General features: G+C 39.3%; 1 protein-coding gene across 1 annotated transcript in view; it reads right to left on the bottom strand.

The window, feature by feature from the left end:
* LOC102966740 (SPHK1 interactor, AKAP domain containing) overlaps positions 1–18,825 on the bottom strand; it is a 160,401-nt gene that overhangs the window by 117,725 nt on the left and 23,851 nt on the right. Inside the window, exon 2 of the mRNA XM_042995545.1 lies at positions 6,352–6,457. Within this exon, the coding sequence (XP_042851479.1) occupies positions 6,352–6,457 (106 nt within the window). The remainder of the gene's footprint in view (positions 1–6,351; positions 6,458–18,825) is intronic.

Genomic DNA, 18,825 nt, shown 5'->3' on the forward strand with positions numbered 1-18,825 from the left:
AGTAACACAATTCTGCATTTATTTTCTTAACAACCTCCTTATTTCTTCAGTGCCTCTGATTACTCCTGCAGAATGGTGATAAAACAGGACACCTAGGCCATGTGACAAAATTCAGACCATTCTGGTCTAAAGAGCTGGGTCTGGAGACCATTGCCAGGCTGCATGATGAGAAGAGAGTATTTATAAAGCTGTGAGTGCTGTATACTCCGGGGCAAAAAGCCTAGTATCTTCCTTCTGCAGAAAGGTGAGCACACCCAATTATGCTGATTTTGTTTTGAATCTTATTCGCATATTTACATTTTTAAAGCCCTTCCTTCCTGTAAGAAATCAGCTTCTAGAAGCACAGCATATTATAGCTGTTTTCTGTCATGCACTTCCTGGAAATACTACTGGGGCTTTTGGCCCAGAGCAAGACAATCCTGACCAATAAAAGTGTCTTTGGAGATACAGATCAGATTCTGAAAAAGCCTCCCAATTTGTAAGTCTGCGCCTGCACACATTAATCGAATTGCTTTCGTTAATTACATGTCATCAAACTGAGATGAGCTTAGATGAAAGTGTATTTTACAGAATAAGATGAAGTTGCCAGGGACATCCATTCCGCCAATTCTTCGGAGGTTTCTATGCTACTGTTGATGACAAATTAAAGTCAGCTTCAAGGAGGCCTGTCATGGCAAAGAATGCTCTTGAAGCTTCAAAGAGATGATCAGATATCCTATGAAGATCAAACTCTACCTTTGGGAACCTGAAATGTTTTCAGTCTGTAGCCTTGGGTTAGTCTAGGTTTAGTGTGGATTTAATTAACATGACATAAAAAGAGAAGGAACTTGGGGTGTCAATTTCTCCCCAACAATTCTTTCGCCACATGGATTCTATACAAGAGGCTTGATTCCACTATAGCCCAAGGAGCAAATCTTCAGTCCAGGAAGTGAAGTGAGGATTGAAAATGTCCAGCTACTGTGGAAATGTGACATTGAGTGTAATGCTTTCAAAGTAGAAGAAAACCCAGCAGAAATTCAACGAAACAGGGGGACCATGGATACTACCTCAGGTTAGTTTTAAAATTCTATTTAAATAATTTTTCCCTTGTGGAAAGATTGTTTATTTGGAATCAACTAATACAGACTGAGCGTCAACTTTGTGTGCCAAGAACTTACACAAACCTTTTTGCATATAAACGTTATGCCAACCCCAGGACATCTGAGTCAGGGAAGTTATGTCACTGGCCTAAGATCACACAGTAAAAGGGAAATCTGGAATCTGACTCAGATGTTTAGATTCTAAGTCCAGCTTTGTTACTTGGGATCCTACTTGCCTTCTAGAGAAAGCGGATATTTATTTATTATAAAAACAACATAAAAGCATTTCACTTAGTGTCTGCTAGATATAAAAGGATAACATTTATAATCACTTAGCTCACTTAATGGAAATCCCTATGATTCAATCCAACAATGATGATTGTATTTGTCTTATAAGAAGGATTGGTCCTATGAGAACGGGGAACATCAGGCAAGATCTATGTGAGGTAAGATTCAAGAGGTACTACAGAGGGCTCTATTATTCACTTTCCACCAGCTACTCTTTCTCTCCCATTTTGTTCCTGCAATATTTTGAAATTCCATCCTTTTATTTATTTTTTTAAATATTCATCTATTTTTGAGAGAAAGAGAGAGAGAGAGAGAGAGAGAGAGAGAGAGAGAGAGAGAGAGAGGGAGAGAGAGAGAACAAGCCAGGGAGGGGCACAGAGAGAGAAGGAGACACAGAATCTGAAGCAGGCTCCAGGCTCAGAGCTGTCAGCACAGAGCCTGACGTGAGGGCTTGAACTCATGAGCCGTGAGATCATGACCTGAGCGGAAGTTGGATGCTTAACTGACTGAGCCGCCCAGGTGCCCCGAAATTCCATCATTTTCGATGCATTATTTTGGAGTATCACACTGCATACATTAAAACTTTCCCAGCGTTTGGAGCTCAGTAAATTATGGTGACACAGAGGCTATCTCACATTCCAACTTGGATGGATCGGTAGTGTCTGCTTGGAGCTTCAAGATGGGTAGAATTCTGAAGTCAAGTCCAGGTTCAATAGGCTTGATTCCCAGGGCCAGTTAAAGGCAGGGGCAATCACACTGGTTTAGCTGTAGCAGTAGCTAAGTAAAAACAGATTTTATTTGTTACAACTATTTTAACCTACACAATGACTCAGCGAGAAATTTATTTGATACCTTTCCTAGTATTTAGAGGAAGGGGAAAAGAAAGAGAAAGGATCATTCCGAAGCTCAAGCTGGGATAACCAGGTAACTTATTGCGCACGGGGCACTTCTGAGAACAAAACGGGGTCTATTAATGCGAGGATAATACATGTAAACCATGACTGGGCGGTATGATCATCTTAGCTCTGGTGCAAGGCAATCCCTTAAGGATTTCCTCCTTCAAATAAGCCCACCAAAGTCATTTTCTTTTCTGATGCTGTGGCTTTTTCCACAGCTGTGGCCTCCAGTAATTGTATTTCCCCAACAGCAAAGAGGAATGGAAGCATCTGCATGTGGGCAGGATTCCTGCAACCCTTAGGGATTTCATGAGACACTCAGGAGAGAGACTCAGTCCTTTTGCAAGTTTTCAGAAGCTGATTATCCAACTAATGCATCATCTTCTGGACCCTTGTTTCCTGTCTTCCACCAGTTAATTTAGCAATATGTCAGTTCTGATAAGAAGATCTGATGGGGAAGAAGATGAGGCTATCACATAAAATCAGTTTGGGGAATTACCAACAGATTTCAATGATCCATGGTACCCTTATTGAAGGTTGATTGACTGTGAACAGTGGTGATTCAGCTGGACAGCCTTGCTATTTCTATGATAAAGCTCTGCTTGTATTTTCTGTCTCTTTGAACATACATTATGTGTGCATTTAGAGTCTCACTTACCTAGACCCATTGCCTGTGATTAACAAGCTCTTTTCCCCCCAGATTGATCAATGATCACTTAAATCGGCTTGCAGTGATATACAATAAAATAAAGGCGTGAAATCATTCAATATTCAAAGTCTTTTTATTGAGGGCCTACGTGCTAGATGTAAAAAAGAAAACAACAGTGAGCTACTCTTTGAGGGGGAAGTGTAACGACTAGAGCCTACAAGGCATATACCATGTGGCATTCACGGGTACTTAAACTGCCTTTAAATGCAATTATTGCCTAAATGGAAGAGAGTATTTAAAATGAAAGGAATGGACCACAACATTAGAAAAATATATTCCGGGACGCAAAGGGGTTGACTTCTCCTGCATTCATTTGTAGCAACCCTTCCTAAATAAATTTGCTTGGCTCTTCTCTTCGCTCATTCAAATCTCGACCGTATTTCAAAGTCTAAACTAAGATCCGATTCTCTTTCTGGAGATGATGGTCTGCTGCAGGTCAAAGGTCTCTCTCTGCTTTTTGCTATAAACTGTGTAGTCATCCTACATAATTATTTAACTGGTGAATTACTTAGTTTGATTTTTTCAACTGAGAAACCGATATTGTCTCCCACACTAGACCCCGACTATGTATCTATTCTTGTATCTCTCCCTAAGATCTAATGGAATTTTGAATGTATTTACATTGGACCATATGAAATTGCCTATAATTGATCATTTTTCATCTGTAATAAAGGGAATTTCGTACGGTTCAACTTACTAATAGTTCTAGAAGTGGTGGTGGTATGAGTAGGATTATATTTAAACCTTTAAATTCTTGGGGCGCTTGGGTGGCTCAGTCGGTTAAGCATCCAACTCTCGATTTTGGCTCAGGTCATGATCTCACAGGTGTGAGATCGAGTCCTGTGTCAGGCTCTGTGCTGACAGTGTGGAGCCTGCTTGGGATTCTCTCTCTCTGTCTCTCTCTCTCTCTCTGTCTGCCCACTGCTTGCAACCTCTTTCCCTCTCAAAAATAAACATTTAAAAAAAACTTTAAATTCTATTTGTATATATACATATATATTATATGTATACATATAAACATATAATAAATGATTGAGTTTGGGTTTTAATTTCTTGAACAGATGTTCAGCCCCAAAACGCTCTATTTAGCACCTTCCAGACACGATTTATAAAAAATGAATACGACCGCCTCTATCTCCAGAAAACAAACATAGCTGACATAACAGATCACAAGGTACCAACTCTCTCAGCATGGTCACGTATATATTAAATTTTTTTCTGGCATCACATACTTACTGAAAAATTTCCTGTAGGATAATATTACTCATAAACACTCTTTATTTTGAGTGCTTACCATATGCCAGACACCGTTCTAAACATTTCATATCTATTAATTCACTTGTGCTCAGCTGTCACCTTCTTTTTTCTGATGAGCAAATTGAGGCATGAATAGGTCAGGTAATTTGCTCATGATAACACAACTAGTAATGACTGAACTGGGTGTCAAATTCAGGCAGTCTTCTTTCAATCCTTAATTTAAATACCATGTGGGCTCTAATCAATAGAAATAGAGTTATTTAAAAATGAGAATAAGGGGCGCCTGGGTGGCTTGGTCGGTTAAGCGTCCGACTTCGGCTCAGGTCATGATCTCATGGTCTGTGAGTTCGAACCCCGCGTCGGGCTCTGTGCTGACAGCTCAGAGCCTGGAGCCTGTTTCAGATTCTGTGTCTCCCTCTCTCTCTGCCCCTCCCCTGTTCATGCTCTGTCTCTCTCTGTCTCAAAAATAAATAAACGTTAAAAAAAATTTTAAAAAATGAGAATAAATGAAAAATGATTTAGCCTTGTGAAATGTATAGCATCTGGTGAAGATTATAATTTGGAGTTACAGAGTTGAATAGAACATACCCAGGGCTTGAAGACCTCTCTTAGAAGAAACTCAAAATCATTTTGAATTATAGTGTCTCAGTTTTCTGCATTAAAATGCAAATTTATAGCACTGACTCTTCTATGAGAATTGTATGAGAAAGAATAATAGATCATATAACACATGGTAATTAGAGCCTTGAACTAATGAGACCAGTTTATTTTTATATCTGGTTATGAATGTATGCATGCAAATACTTTTGTAAAATTATGTTTAATGCTACTTTTCTATCATCAGCTTATGTTCTCTAACACAGGTATGTGTCATTTTCTTTGTTACTTAGAACAATACAAACACGACACAAGCAGAGAATAAATAAGGCTGCTTAACTGGGTATAGTAATCAATAAATTAATATACATATATGCATACATAATGTAGAGTATGTGTGCATAAATAATATATATCTATACAATATGTTTAGTAATATAATTTGTCTTGAATTATTCCTATAAGTATTTTTTACAATTTAACTTTTTTTTAAAAAATTTTTTTTTAACGTTTATTTATTTTTGAGACAGAGAGAGACAGAGCATGAACGGGGGAGGGTCAGAGAGAGGGAGACACAGAATCTGAAACAGGCTCCAGGCTCTAAGCTGTCAGCACAGAGCCCGACGCGGGGCTCGAACTCACGGACTGCGAGATCATGACCTGAGCCGAAGTCGGCCGCTTAACCGACTGAGCCACCCAGGTGCCCCCAATTTAACTTTTTTTTTTGAGAGAGAGAGACAGAATGAGCAATGGCCGGGCAGAGAGAGAGGGACAGAGAGAATCTTAAGCAGGCTCCACTACCAGCACTGACCCTGATGTGGGGCTTGATCTCGGCCCCTGAGATCGTGACCTGAGCTGAAATCAAGAGTCAGACACAAATGACTGAGCCACCAGATGCCCCAATAATTTAAGTTTTTAAAGAAACAATTAATGAAATAATCCAGTGTGACACCCTCTAAGTCTGGATGAGAAGAAACACATACATTCTCCTTTGGAATTCTGCATCACATCGTGACAAAAGCTTTAGGTGGGAAATTGGGCATTTCGCTTTAAGTTTCCAGGCCTTAAGTTGGATTGGCTGGAAAAAGAAGTAGATGAATTTACGTTATTCAAATGACGGCTTTCAGCAAATGCGCTTAAAGCGAGATTTGTTTATGAGTTCTGGAGTCTGTATTCTAGGAAATGCATTTCTGTTTCTCCTCATAACATAAGCCAAGCACACCTTTCTCTTTGAGAAAATAGCAGGAATGTTTCTCAGATACAGACTTAGGTGCTTCATATAATAGGTGGGGCACTGCGGGCTTAGAATTTTCGAGTCGTACTTTTCTGAACTGTTTGAGTTTTTTGGTCTTCTTCACCCATTACATTTTTAGCAGCATTAGAGGTTATCCGGGCAAGCAAACTGTGGGCCATTCCGTTGTTCGTTTTGCTGTTTTTCTCTGCTTTAGAAGAAGTACCTGGAGAGTCAAACTACACTAGCGTTCAAGTTCAATCCGGGAGACAGAGCCGCGCTAGGCAAGGTTACCTTCTTACACGCTGTGATGGAGCTCCCCAGGCCGCCTCGCCAGCCGCCGCTGGTGCTGCCCTGCTGTGGTGCGCAGACCTCGTACATCAGTGGGGACTCCAAGTTGCTGTTTGTGCCCCAAAAACACAAGAGAGAACACATTCCAGTGAGTCTCCTCCATACTCAGAACAGAAGACACACAACGTGGTTTAACAAAAATCATCTTTCGGGCGGCGCTCAGCACTGCAAATCCTGCTGACCCCGACACTGCTTTGCTGGCTTCCCTCCCGCAGTTGGAGCCGCTGCGAACTATCCCCTTGGGAACAGGAACCTGCAATCCAGTGACTCCCAGCGCCCAGATGGACACAGTGCATCCGCCTGACTTCTAGCACCGTTAGCTTTCCTTGAGCAAGCAGTTTTAGACCCCGGATAATGCTTTTGAAATGCCACGTTATTTCTGCCCAGAATTCAAAGTTTATAATTTTAATCAGGAGGCAGGGCAGGACCATGCAAAGAATGTGGGCTTTAGAAAATGCACATCATGGGGCACGTGGGTGGCTCCGTCAGTGAAGCGTCCGACTTCAGCTCAGGTCATGATCTCACGGTCCGTGAGTTCGAGCCCCGCGTTGGGCTCTGTGCTGAGAGCTCGGAGCCTGGAGCCTGCTTCCAGTTCTGTGTCTCCCTCTCTCTCTGCCCCTCCCCTGCTCGCACTGTCTTTCTCTTTCTCGCTTTCAAAAATAAATAAACATTAAAAAAAAAAGAAAAGAAAATGCACCTCATCTCTTTGTATCTCTGGGGTTTGGGGCATTATCTTAACTTCTTTGCCTCCAAAGTTCTAGACTTCTCTTCCTTCCCCTTATGTCTGGTTGAAATTATTACCAATCTTGGTTTTCATGATACTCTGGAAGATTTTGGATTCAACCTAATTTAAATACAAAAAGCTCTCTGGATCTTAAGGATTTCTAAAATATGAAAATTTGGGATTTAAAAAATGTATGGATATCTGAAGTGTAGGCATTTTATTTTTGTTGTTCTTGACCACATAGAATATGTACAATTCATCATAAACATTTTTTTGGAATATGATCTAATAATTATTTATGCAATTATCAGGCCAACATTTGAAAATTTTCTCTTAAAAGAAGCACCAAATAGAAGATCAGTTAAACAATGCATTTCTAACTAATATATAATCCTCATGTTTTAAGTGCTAAATTAGTCAATTTTCATTACATTGCAATTAAACATAAGTCAAAAATACATAAGTATAGTCTGTTAGCATTTCCACTAAATTACTATGAATGGCTTTTTTTTTTTTTAATGACTGTTGATGATGTACACAATGGATCACAGGTTTAGGTAAAACTTACACAGAATAATTCAAGTAAAATCTGTTTTATATTTGCCATCTTGAGGACTAGAATGAGCTTAATTTAAATGAAAGGATAGCACTCATATTATTTTTGCTTCACTGGGAAAAGGCAATGGAAGGAAGAAAGGACTGTGGTACTAGGCTCTAGATCCTTAGGGACTCTGCTGCTTAGCATATCTGGGTCTGTCCCTTCACTTACAAATGAACATTGGGAGTGAAATCTCCAGTCCTTTCCAGCTCTGGAAATCACTTGTAAAATATGGAGAGCCCAGGCTTTCAGCCCTATTTTTACAGACTTCTCAGAATGGGGACCTATAACTTTTTGGCTGTCACTTAAGGGTGACTGTACCTCAAAGTTAGCTGCAGATCTCCCTCTGAATGCTTTCCTGGCTGTAGGAATTACCCGAATGCCAAAAGTTTATCATTGTTAGGTTCCAAAACCACTTATATGTGGAAGGTAAGCCCGTGGACCAAGCTAATTTTGATCTGCAACAGCTCATGAGTCAAGGAAATCACATTTTCCAATGTTAGGACATCTCCCATTTCTCTTTACAGGGTTAACAGCCTAGGAGCATGGAGGAAATAGGCTGAGAAGTAAGGATGACACAGATTGAATACAAAACAGGGTAGAAAAAGGGCTTCAACAATCTCTGATTGCTCTAGAGGGGGATGACATCAAACTTATGGAGAGTTAGGTCCAAAATAAGGATTAATAGGAAAAAGTAAAAGATCACTCAAGGAAACTTCTTGTTTCTGCATAAAGCATATTGTATCTGCCTGCAAGTAGAAAGGTGAATAGTAATTTTTTTAAAAAAAATATGTTTACTTATTTTTGAGAGAGATAGAGATAGAGACAGAGCATGAGTGGGGGAGGGGCACACACACACACACACACACACACACACACACACACAGACACACAGAATCTGAAGCAGGCTTCATGCTCCGAGCTGCCAGCACAGAGCCTGACACAGGGCTCGAACCCACAGACCACAAGATCATGACCTGAGCCGAAGGTGGACGCTTAACCCACTGAGCCACCCAGGTGTCCCTGGCAAGGCGCATAATAATTTTTATGCATAAAAGAGTTTAAGAACTGTTGAGTTAGTCTAGTGGAAGGGGAGACAATGACAAATCTACCCACATATATCTTGGTAAGAAAGCCCATCTGCCTTTAAGATTACATGAGATCCCAGTTGGAAATGAAGGCACGGAAGGATTTTGGAAAGTGTTGGTTGCCTGTGAGGTTCACTCCATTTGTACCCATGTGAAGTCTGTATAACACAAATAAAGAAATGTATTTTAAATATATGTGTGTGTGTGTGTGTGTGTGTGTGTGTGTGTGTGTTTGTTATTTTGAGAATTAAACAGGGCAGTAGACTCCCGTTAGTGGGAGTAAAATCTATGCATTCCCTGACGAGTGGGACACAGTTCCACGGTACCAAGAGTTAAACCGAATGCATCTTCTAGCCCCCAGAAACGCATTCCAAATCAATTTGATGATGCCTAACATACAAAACTACATGTAGAGAGGCTTCTCGTTTCAAGCATGTGACACGGGTGTGAATTCCCAGTAAGTGACGTTACCACGCAGCCCAATCTGCTTCCATGCCTTTGGGATGGCGATGGAAATTTGAGAGTATTTTCAAAGATATTGTCCCTGGTCTCGAGAGCCGCAGAACATTGGCTGCTACAGGATGAGGCAGGGACAGACACATGAAACTCATGCCCTTATTAAAGTGAGTTCAAGTTGACATTAAAAGAATGGCTGTCGAGATACAGGACAGACTTATAAGTTGCTCCTAATGGGGAAGGCTGCAAGGTCTTCCCTGGGACATTTTCTTTGATTTTGACAAACATTGATAATATTTATTAAGCACATCCTTTCAGGCTGGTCTCATGCTGAAACTGCTAAATGTGTTTCCACGAGCAGGTAGATCTAGGTGGATAAGAAGGTATAAAAGCAGAATCGGAAGCAGTGATTTTAAAAATATTATGGGAAGAGAAGTCGGCTCCCTTACAGATGTCATATATGAATGAGGTGCTGAGTTGCCACCACACTGCCATCATTAAGGGTTCATGCAGTGTGATTAAGTAGGTCATCATCAGGAGTGAAAATGGCTAAGGGAATATTCGGTTATTTCTCCAGAGAGAGAGAAGTGTCCGGTTACTGGAAATCAACTTTGTCACCACTCAAAGTTTGGTCTGTGAGCCAGCAGGTCTGATATCGCTTAGGAGCTTATTAAGATACCCAGGAATGCAGGTCCCTCCCTAGAACTACTGAATCAGAATCTGCATTTTAACATTAAACTTGGGTGATTCATATGCCCATTACAGTTTGAGAACCATTTATCTGACATACTAAATTACATACCTATTCCCTTTTCCCCTCAGATCCTGGCACATAATGTGTCTTCTTTTAGGCACACCCTTCCCAGGCCCCCTCGTTCCTCCTGAATAATACCTGCTCTATCGTTTGGGTCTCTGTTTATAAATCACCTCTTGCGCCCCTCCTCTCCCCTCCCTCCACCAACATATCTCCAATGCCTCATGCACACACAAACACCCCTCAACACTCTACCACTCCCCATATTTCCACCAATACCCTAACCCAAGAAGTGGGACAGACACTCTTCTTGTGTGTTCCAACAGCACCCCCGCCATGTCTTGTTACAACGCTTGTCAAATGGCATATAACTTTGAAATGTTTGTCTGTTTCCCCTTTAGGCTCTAAATACTGAAAAGAACAGGGACCCGTTAGGACCTAGAACAGTGCCAGGCAGTGGTGAACCCTGGATTAGTACTTATTCCTGTTGTCTGTTCTTATCTTTCTGAGCATCCTGCTTGACATCAAAAGATTAAGCACAAAAGAGTGTTTGAATTCAACGCTAAATTTTCTGCAGTGGTGACAGATGGTGAGATAAGCCACATCTGAGCAGATCATAAAAGAATTTCCCAGGATAGTTCTAATGGAAAAGGATCCCACGCTATTGTGGCTCAAATGTCAAGTAAACACAGTGTAAAGTTGAAATAAATTTAGCAGATTCTAAAAGGTAAGATTTGTTCTCATCTCCTCCCCACTTACAGAATGTTTTCAATAAGATGTAGTAATTACAGTTCCTTTGATTGTCTCCATCCTATTAAGGATATTTACTCTTGAGCTTTATACTAAACCCTTTAATCTCGACACTGGAAAAAAAACCATAAAAACTCACATCCATCAGAAGAGATCTTTAGAAAGGAATTGGTTGGTCTCATTACAATCAACTTAAAGACAGGGCACCTGGGTGGCTCAGTCGGTTAAGCGTCCGACTTCGGCTCAGGTCGTGATCTCACGGTTCGTGGGTTCGAGCCCCACTTCGGGCTCTGTGCTGACAGCTCAGAACCTGGAGCCTGCTTCGGATTCTGTGTCTCTCCCTCTCTCTGTCCTACACCCGCTCGTGCTCTGACCCTCTCTCTGGCTCTCAAAAATAAATAAACATTAAAAAAAAAATCAACTTAAAGACATACTACCATTAAGAACATAGAGGACTTTCAAATACACCTGCACGTGGTTCAAAATGAAACTGTGCTCGAGTGAATGTCCTTAGTTTCCTTTCAGACAAAGAGATTAACTCTTACGTGATGCTCAGAGGTTTCGATAAGTCTTTCCAAAACCGATTTATTTTAAAAAATCACATGATACGTTAGGTTCTCTTACCCTCCTCTTCTGACCAATTTATTACCGAGGGCTCTCTTGCTGACCAAACTTTAATTAGGCTACTCTGAGTCTTCTTGTCAACTAGATCATGACCTTGACTTGCAGCCCTACCCTTGGCCCACTGAACCCAGTCTTAGCAAGGAATCCTAAGTCACTTTAGTGGAAATCCCTCCACCCTTGATATCTTCCCCCATCCCTCACCCTTGATATCTTCCCCCATCCCTCACCCTTGATAGGTATGTCCATCCGCCGACCCCCTTACTCTGCCCATTGGTTATAAATCCCCATTTATAAATTGGTTATAAATCTTGCATTTGGAGTTAAGCTCAGTTCTATATTCATGTCTTTCTCCCCAACTGCAGTAGCTCAAATAAAATCCGTCTTGCAATTTTTGTAAGTGTTTGGTGAAAAAGTTTTTGTTTACAGTGTATACTCTTGTATTCTTCTTTCACTCAGTCTCCGGTTTTATTGCCTAGGTATGAAGTTTGGTTTTTCTTTCTTCTGTTTTTTTGTTTTTTGTTTTTTTGCTTCTGCACCCATGTTTTTCCTTTCTAGGTTGGAGACATCAGAGCATGATTTTATCATGTCATCCATACAAATTAAATACATCACCAGTTTATTAGTGGGTGAAAGACCAGCAAAGTCCTCCTTGATTCTGTAAGACTTCAGTAAGCTTATCAGAGGAAACAACTATCCAAATTTTGAAAATATTTAGAAACACTGTTATATGTCCTGTTTCAATATTTAAAAGCAACCTAGTAACTACAGAATGGAAAATTTCAGACTTTCCCATCCCTTGGACCAGTAAAATAACAATAAAAAGAACAATAAGATTATAAAGTGGCCATCCTTTTATTTTTCCAAATAAGAACATTTACAAAAAATTCCTACCTCTGCTCTCACCATCATTCTTCAAAGAAAGAACATTTTAACAATATGATAAAAAACTTTGGTAGATTGTATAAGAATGAAGAATATTTCTTTTTAGGAACAGATAGTTGAGGTGCCTTCACTATCATTTTTGCTCTCAGTTCACTGAAAATGCTGTTGCAGATCTAAGTCTGGGTACTAGTAAATGATAATAAACAGAATAAAAACAGGACATTTATTATTAATAATAAACAAGTTATTAATTATTGATTATATTATTAATTAATACTACAATTAATTAACATTATATTTATATTATATTAAATATTATATTGTAATTATATTATATTTTATATTATAATTATATTATATTATATTGTAATTATACTATATTATGATTATATTAGTATATATTATAATATATACTAATTATGTAATATATACATAATATAATATATATTATGAATATATATATTCATAATATATAATCATATATTATAATAATATATAATCATATATATTATAATTATAAATTATAATTATAATATATACTAATATAATATAATCCTATTAAGAATTAATTATATTATTAATCATAAAACACTATTAGCAGAAACAGTGGTTTCAAATTAGTTATACTCTAATCTAATCTTGATTATTAAAAAATCAAAAACAGGGGCACCCGGGTAGCTCAGTCAATTAAATGTCGATTCTTGACCTTGGGTCAAACCTTGCAGTTTGTGAGATGGAGCCCCACACTGGGCCTCACACTGGCAGTGCAAAGTCTGCTTGGGATTCTGTCTCTCTCTTCCTCTCTCTCTCTTTCTCTCAAAATAAATAAACTTAAAAACAAAAACCAAAAAAGATACACATGATTATAGCATAATTAATTCATTTAGGATACAATTTGTAAACACCAATGGTGAGTAATCTCTCTATTTTTCAGGACTAGTTGGGCTGAAATCTTTTATCCTGAAAAATTATAGACTATAAAGCATGCAATAGAGACTTTTTCATTCAGGCAATCCTCAAATCTGTAAGATATGTCCAGTACAACATCAACCTCATCATAGGTAGATATTGTGCAAAATTAGTAGATTACAACAGAAGAGACAATTAGATAATAAAATTCCTTATATAAGAAAAGGGATATACTGTGGAATATAGTGTTAACTGGTAATTATATATATATAAAATAAATATACTTAATCTCCCGAGTGTCAGATATTGTGCTTTGCAAACCCATATATTATCTCCAAGAAAAGAGGTGATAGCAAGTAATGTCCTCATGAACTTAATCATACTGTAGGGTTTATTATCTTCGGGCCTTAAAAAGCTGTTTCACAATCTCAAGCTTCACCAAGACCCCAATAAATCACTTTAAAATGATATCTTCTTGTTCAGAAAAGAGGATCAAACAAGACAGCATGATAGCTTAGCTCCCTTATTTTTTCTTTTTGCTAATGAGGGCTATCAGGAAAATTTTCAAGACATATGTCTTGCAAATGGTGTTTGCTAAAAGACTATTTTAATGTAAGGCAAAAAGATCACATCACTGTTGCTAAGCTAGTGTTGCGTGAATATGTATTTATATGTGAAGACTGTAAGATGCGTCCTATTGAAGTATTTACTCCTAAATTCTTTGTTTCTAAAACAAAGCCTTACGTGTATATGTGTTTGGATGGTCAAAACACCTTAGGTACGTTGCTGCGTTCTGCTGCATCTAGACTTTAGTTCAGGTACATCCAGAATATACATGACAGTAACCACCTCAGCTCCCAAGTATTTCTGTTCTTCCACCAAAGCACCTGGACATCTTTTCTATGTTACTTTGAACACAAATTACCATCATTTACTGCATGGTGGGTGCTTAGAGCTCTAGGAAGTATTTTACATAATCTTTTAATAATTCCCCTTTTATAGATGAGAAATCATGGATCAGAGGTTAACATAATATCATCCAAGGTTATATTGCTCGTCAATAACTGAGCTGAGATTTGACTTCCTTCTCTTAGCACCAAACCATGTTCTTGTCCACTGTGATCTTTCCTATTCCATCAAATCCTCTGCTTCTATGACCATGACATCTAAATGAGTCTTAATGCAGCCAAAGCCCAGTGCTCTGGCATTTGAAAAACCCAGGTTCAGGTTTCCACTCTAGCACTGACTACCTGCATGGAATTGGGCACATTACTGAAGCCTCTCTAAGGTTTGGTTTCCTCATCTGTGAAATGCAGATTATAGTAGAAGCTTTGTCACAGAACTGTTCCAGTGGTTAAATGGGGTTATTCTCACAAACCAGTAATGCAGTGTTCGCATAACATTGAGCACTCGATATTAAGTTGGGAAATGATATTATATTAATCCCTGTAAGTTTATTTATTCTTAAGAGTCTCCCTGTTTGATTTTTCAGCACATTTTTGATATTAAGTTAAAGATAACATGTGCAGACCTTTTGAGTAAATGCATCATTACTGGTTACATTGACATTTCTCTTTTCTGTTCTGAGACCTGGGTTTTGAAAATATATACAGTAAAGATTTTCATGCTTATGCTGACTTTTGACTATTATCATCGTAAGATTATAAAATGAAGAATAATTAAGGCGTTTTTTAAATCCAAGAAAACTCAGAATTCATTCAATTAGTCTAACACTATACAAAAAGATGTGACTCATTCAGGCAGTTTTAGTTCTATCAACATGGAAAAATATCCAGATAATTGAAGCCAAGCTACAAAGCCCACAGAAGACTAGTCCAACTTTGGTGACAATAGGAAATGATAGTGTTTCTAGAGAAAAGTAGCTGTATTGCTAAAATGCTACTTTAGTTGAAAAAGCAAATTAATAAGGTTATCTTAATAAAGGCATAAGAGTAATTTTTCTAAGGTATTTTGTTTACTTTCCCTCTGGGTTTCTGTTTGCCCTCTTAATTTGCTTGGGAAACCCTTCCTTCTGGAGATACTGGGAGTTAGGCTCCCATGGAGCCCCTGCTTCAGTTCACAAACATCACATCATGAAACGGAATAAAAGAACCAGTGCCAGAGGGGTGGTATCCTGACTTGAACCAAGCATGCTGGTCATTTATATTTAAAGTCAGTTGTCTAGGGCACCTGGGTGGCTCAGTCGACTGAGGGCCAACTCTTGATTTAGGCTCAGGTCATGATCCCAGGATCATAGGATCAAGCCCCATGTCAGGCTCCATGCATGGAGCCTGCTTAAGATTCTCTCTCTCTCTCTCTCTCTCTCTCTCTCTCTCTCTCTCCCTCTGCCTCTGTCTCCCATTCTCTCCCTCTCTCAAATAAAAACAAATAAATAAAATGCAATCAATAATATTAAAATGGTATAATGAAGTAAAGGGGAGTGAAATAGAAAAGATAAGAAAATGCAAGTGTGTGTGAAGAATACGGGCATGTGTCATTCTGAGGTGTCTAGTGATTTTCATGTGAAGTGTAGAGCTTACGAAATCTTTGCTGATAAGTAAGTGAATGAATGAATTTTGTTGATCTCTTAAATTAGGAAAACTGATGTATTATTCTGTTGATTAAAACAATGTGTGATATAATGCAGGTTGTTTCTGGGAGTATAAATTTACATCTAGGCATGCTTTTCAAGATTCTTATCCATGCATGTCTGTCACCCAGGAATGCCCTTTATAGGAGTCTATTCTAGAGGACAGACACCAAAATAAAGTATGTACTGATATATTCAACTCAAGATTATTAATAGAAAAAGCTAAAAATAAATAATACATTCACCAATAGATACACTGATGGATTTAGTATGCAGACATTAAGGTAATGTCCCTTTTCCACTTCCCCTCACACACACACACAAAAAAAAGACCTGGGAAAATGTTCCTCTGTTAAATGAATACAGTTGAACACAAAAATGTTATTCTAGGGCCTTTCTGGGCTCAAACTTTGCAGAATCTCTGCATTTCACTCCCAGTAAAATTGCAAGTCATTGCCATGGCTCTATATGCCTGGACTCTCTGTCATCTCTGGGACCTTGTGTCCTCTCTTTCTCTTTCTTTCTCTCTCTCTCCACTTGCGCCACTGTCTTAGTGCTTTCCTTAGCCTGGGACACCAGGCGTTTTGCCTGGAGACCTGCACACCTCACTTTATCACCTCCCTTCAGGTCTTTCTCAAAGGCCTCTTCTGGATGAGGCTACACCTGTCCATTCTATTTACAAGACCTCCCTATTCCTGGACTCCTGATGTATCCTGTCCTGCTCTATTTTTCTCAGTATCAGTATCATTTTCTAACATTCCACAGAAGGTATTTATTTGCTGTTTATTATTTATCATGTGTATTATTACATAATAATAATTATCATAATTATTTATTATTATCACGTGTCTTTCCTCCCTGCCACCCCACCCCCACCACAGGCAATAAACTCCACAAATGCAGGAATCTTTGCTCATTTTTCATGATGCAATATCTGTGGAAATCACAATTAGTAAACAGATCTTTCCCTATCGACGTTAATATGTGTCACTTTCCATTTTAAGGCACATCTGTATTTTATATGGAGCGAAGAGGGGTTTTACCATCTAGCTGGGGTTCAATTAAAATTGTTAGAGCTTCTTTCCAAATTTTTTATTTAGTTCCTGAGGTGGAGGTGAAAAAAAAACATCTAATTCACTACTGAACCTCACAAAAATGCTCAGCGCAATGCCTGACAATCAGTCAGTGCTCAGTAAATATGGTAGGGTCAATAAACGGCACCACCTAAACTCTTAGCGATTTGTCTTTAATTGTCAGATAAAAGTAAAGACCATCTCTCTCAGTTCTAACTTCATGCTTTTGTCTGTGATGGTCTACAATCCTGAAAGACAAATGTTAGTGAAACTATCAGGGAGCTAGAAATAATTCCTATGAGCCATGAGGGAACTGTCACGGTTTTTGTCAAGATGAAGCTCATGTTATATTGTAATTGCAATATTTGAAGCCACTACAATAAATGAAGGGATGTGACACACCCACACATTAAACAAATATGCTGGAGAAGATTAGCAGTTGATATAAATATGCCAAAACTAAAGAATTTCTTATGTCATGTGATATAGTGAAAATATTACTGTGTGACAGAAGTCAGAAGACTTGAATTTGGGTCCCAGATGTCACTTTTGCTAGTTTGACCTTAGGAAAGTTACTTAATCTCCCTGAGCCTCAGTTTCTTCATCTGCCAAATGGGACCAATACTATTTACTCTTCAAGATTGGTTGCCACTGAAAGGAGGGAATCTCAGCCAATACTAACACATACACTTGATTGGCATTCACTCTACCCCAGTCATTATGACAAGGGCTTTATTTTTGTCACTTCATAGCCTCACAGTATCAGAGTAGGGGAAGTGCTCTTAGACTATTATAGTCCTAGGACTGAGACGCGGAAGCTTAGAATTTGCTCAGAATTGCCCGGTTAAGTGACTCAATTTGAGATCCAAACCTAGATGAACCAGAGCCCTGGTCCGTGCCCGTTCCCAAGAGTCCTGCTGTCTTCGCATATTACCACTCGGCTTTGGTCACAAACTAACTTTCTTAAGAACTGTTATTTTTTAGGATGCTCACATTGTATGGTGACCTTTGGGCCCAGAGAAGAGCACTGCGTAAAAGGGGTGACGGTTCACAAGAGGCAATGTCCCTGGCTGCCGCACCAGGCTGGATGGCTGTGCTTATTGAGGGAAAAGGGGGGCTTCAGCCAAATGCACTGCCACCACCAGGCCTCCATGAAAGTGGAATACAAAAACAGCCTCCCAGCCTCCTCCCATGATTTCAGGGATGAGGAAAGCCCTGCCTAACTAAAAATGTCTGCCACGTGTCTAATCTTGATGCTGGAGTCCCTCCTAATACCTTAGAGTCATTTAAATGAAAAGATAGCAGGACCCCAAAAGATGGGACACAGAAAGGGTAAAATTCGATGGCAAGAAAGAGACAATGTGCATCGCAGTTTGGAGCTTGGCTGCAGTGGTGCTGTGAACCAGAAAGCCTGCAAAGTCAGGGTCAAAACCTGAGAGTTGGGAAGCCAGAGGGCCCATGGGATGCTGGCATGAAAGAGAGGAGGTGCTGATTACGACTTGGCTGCATATATCCCCTGGACCCCACACCCCACAACCAACCTGGATTCCTGGGAGTGTCTCCTGGTGGACAAGGCAGCAGAGAGGCTGGGAGGTGAGTTTGGTTCAACTACCCACATGGCTGATGGAGAGGACCACACCCACAATAAAGGAGTTACAAACACCAGCAGATTTGGAGAGGAGGCAGGAGAGGAAAAGGGTGGAGGAAGAAAAAGAAACAGAAGTTTTAGTATGGTTCAAGGAGAAAGACACACTCAAGCACGCTGTCTTTAATAAAAAGAACAGAAGTAGGTAGATGATGAGGTTGTTAACAATTAAAAAACAAAACAAAACAAAACTCTGAAAAGGGTTCAAAGATTGCATGCGTATTTTCAGAGAGCCTCTGCCTTGTGTAATGTTTTTGATTTGTGTCTGTGACTGGGCTTCACATTTCTGATGCATCAAAAGGTAGTTGACGTCTTGTAGTTAAG

The sequence above is a fragment of the Panthera tigris genome, chromosome C1 (genome assembly GCF_018350195.1).
Source record: "Panthera tigris isolate Pti1 chromosome C1, P.tigris_Pti1_mat1.1, whole genome shotgun sequence".
In the NCBI taxonomy this organism is placed as follows: domain Eukaryota; kingdom Metazoa; phylum Chordata; class Mammalia; order Carnivora; family Felidae; genus Panthera; species Panthera tigris.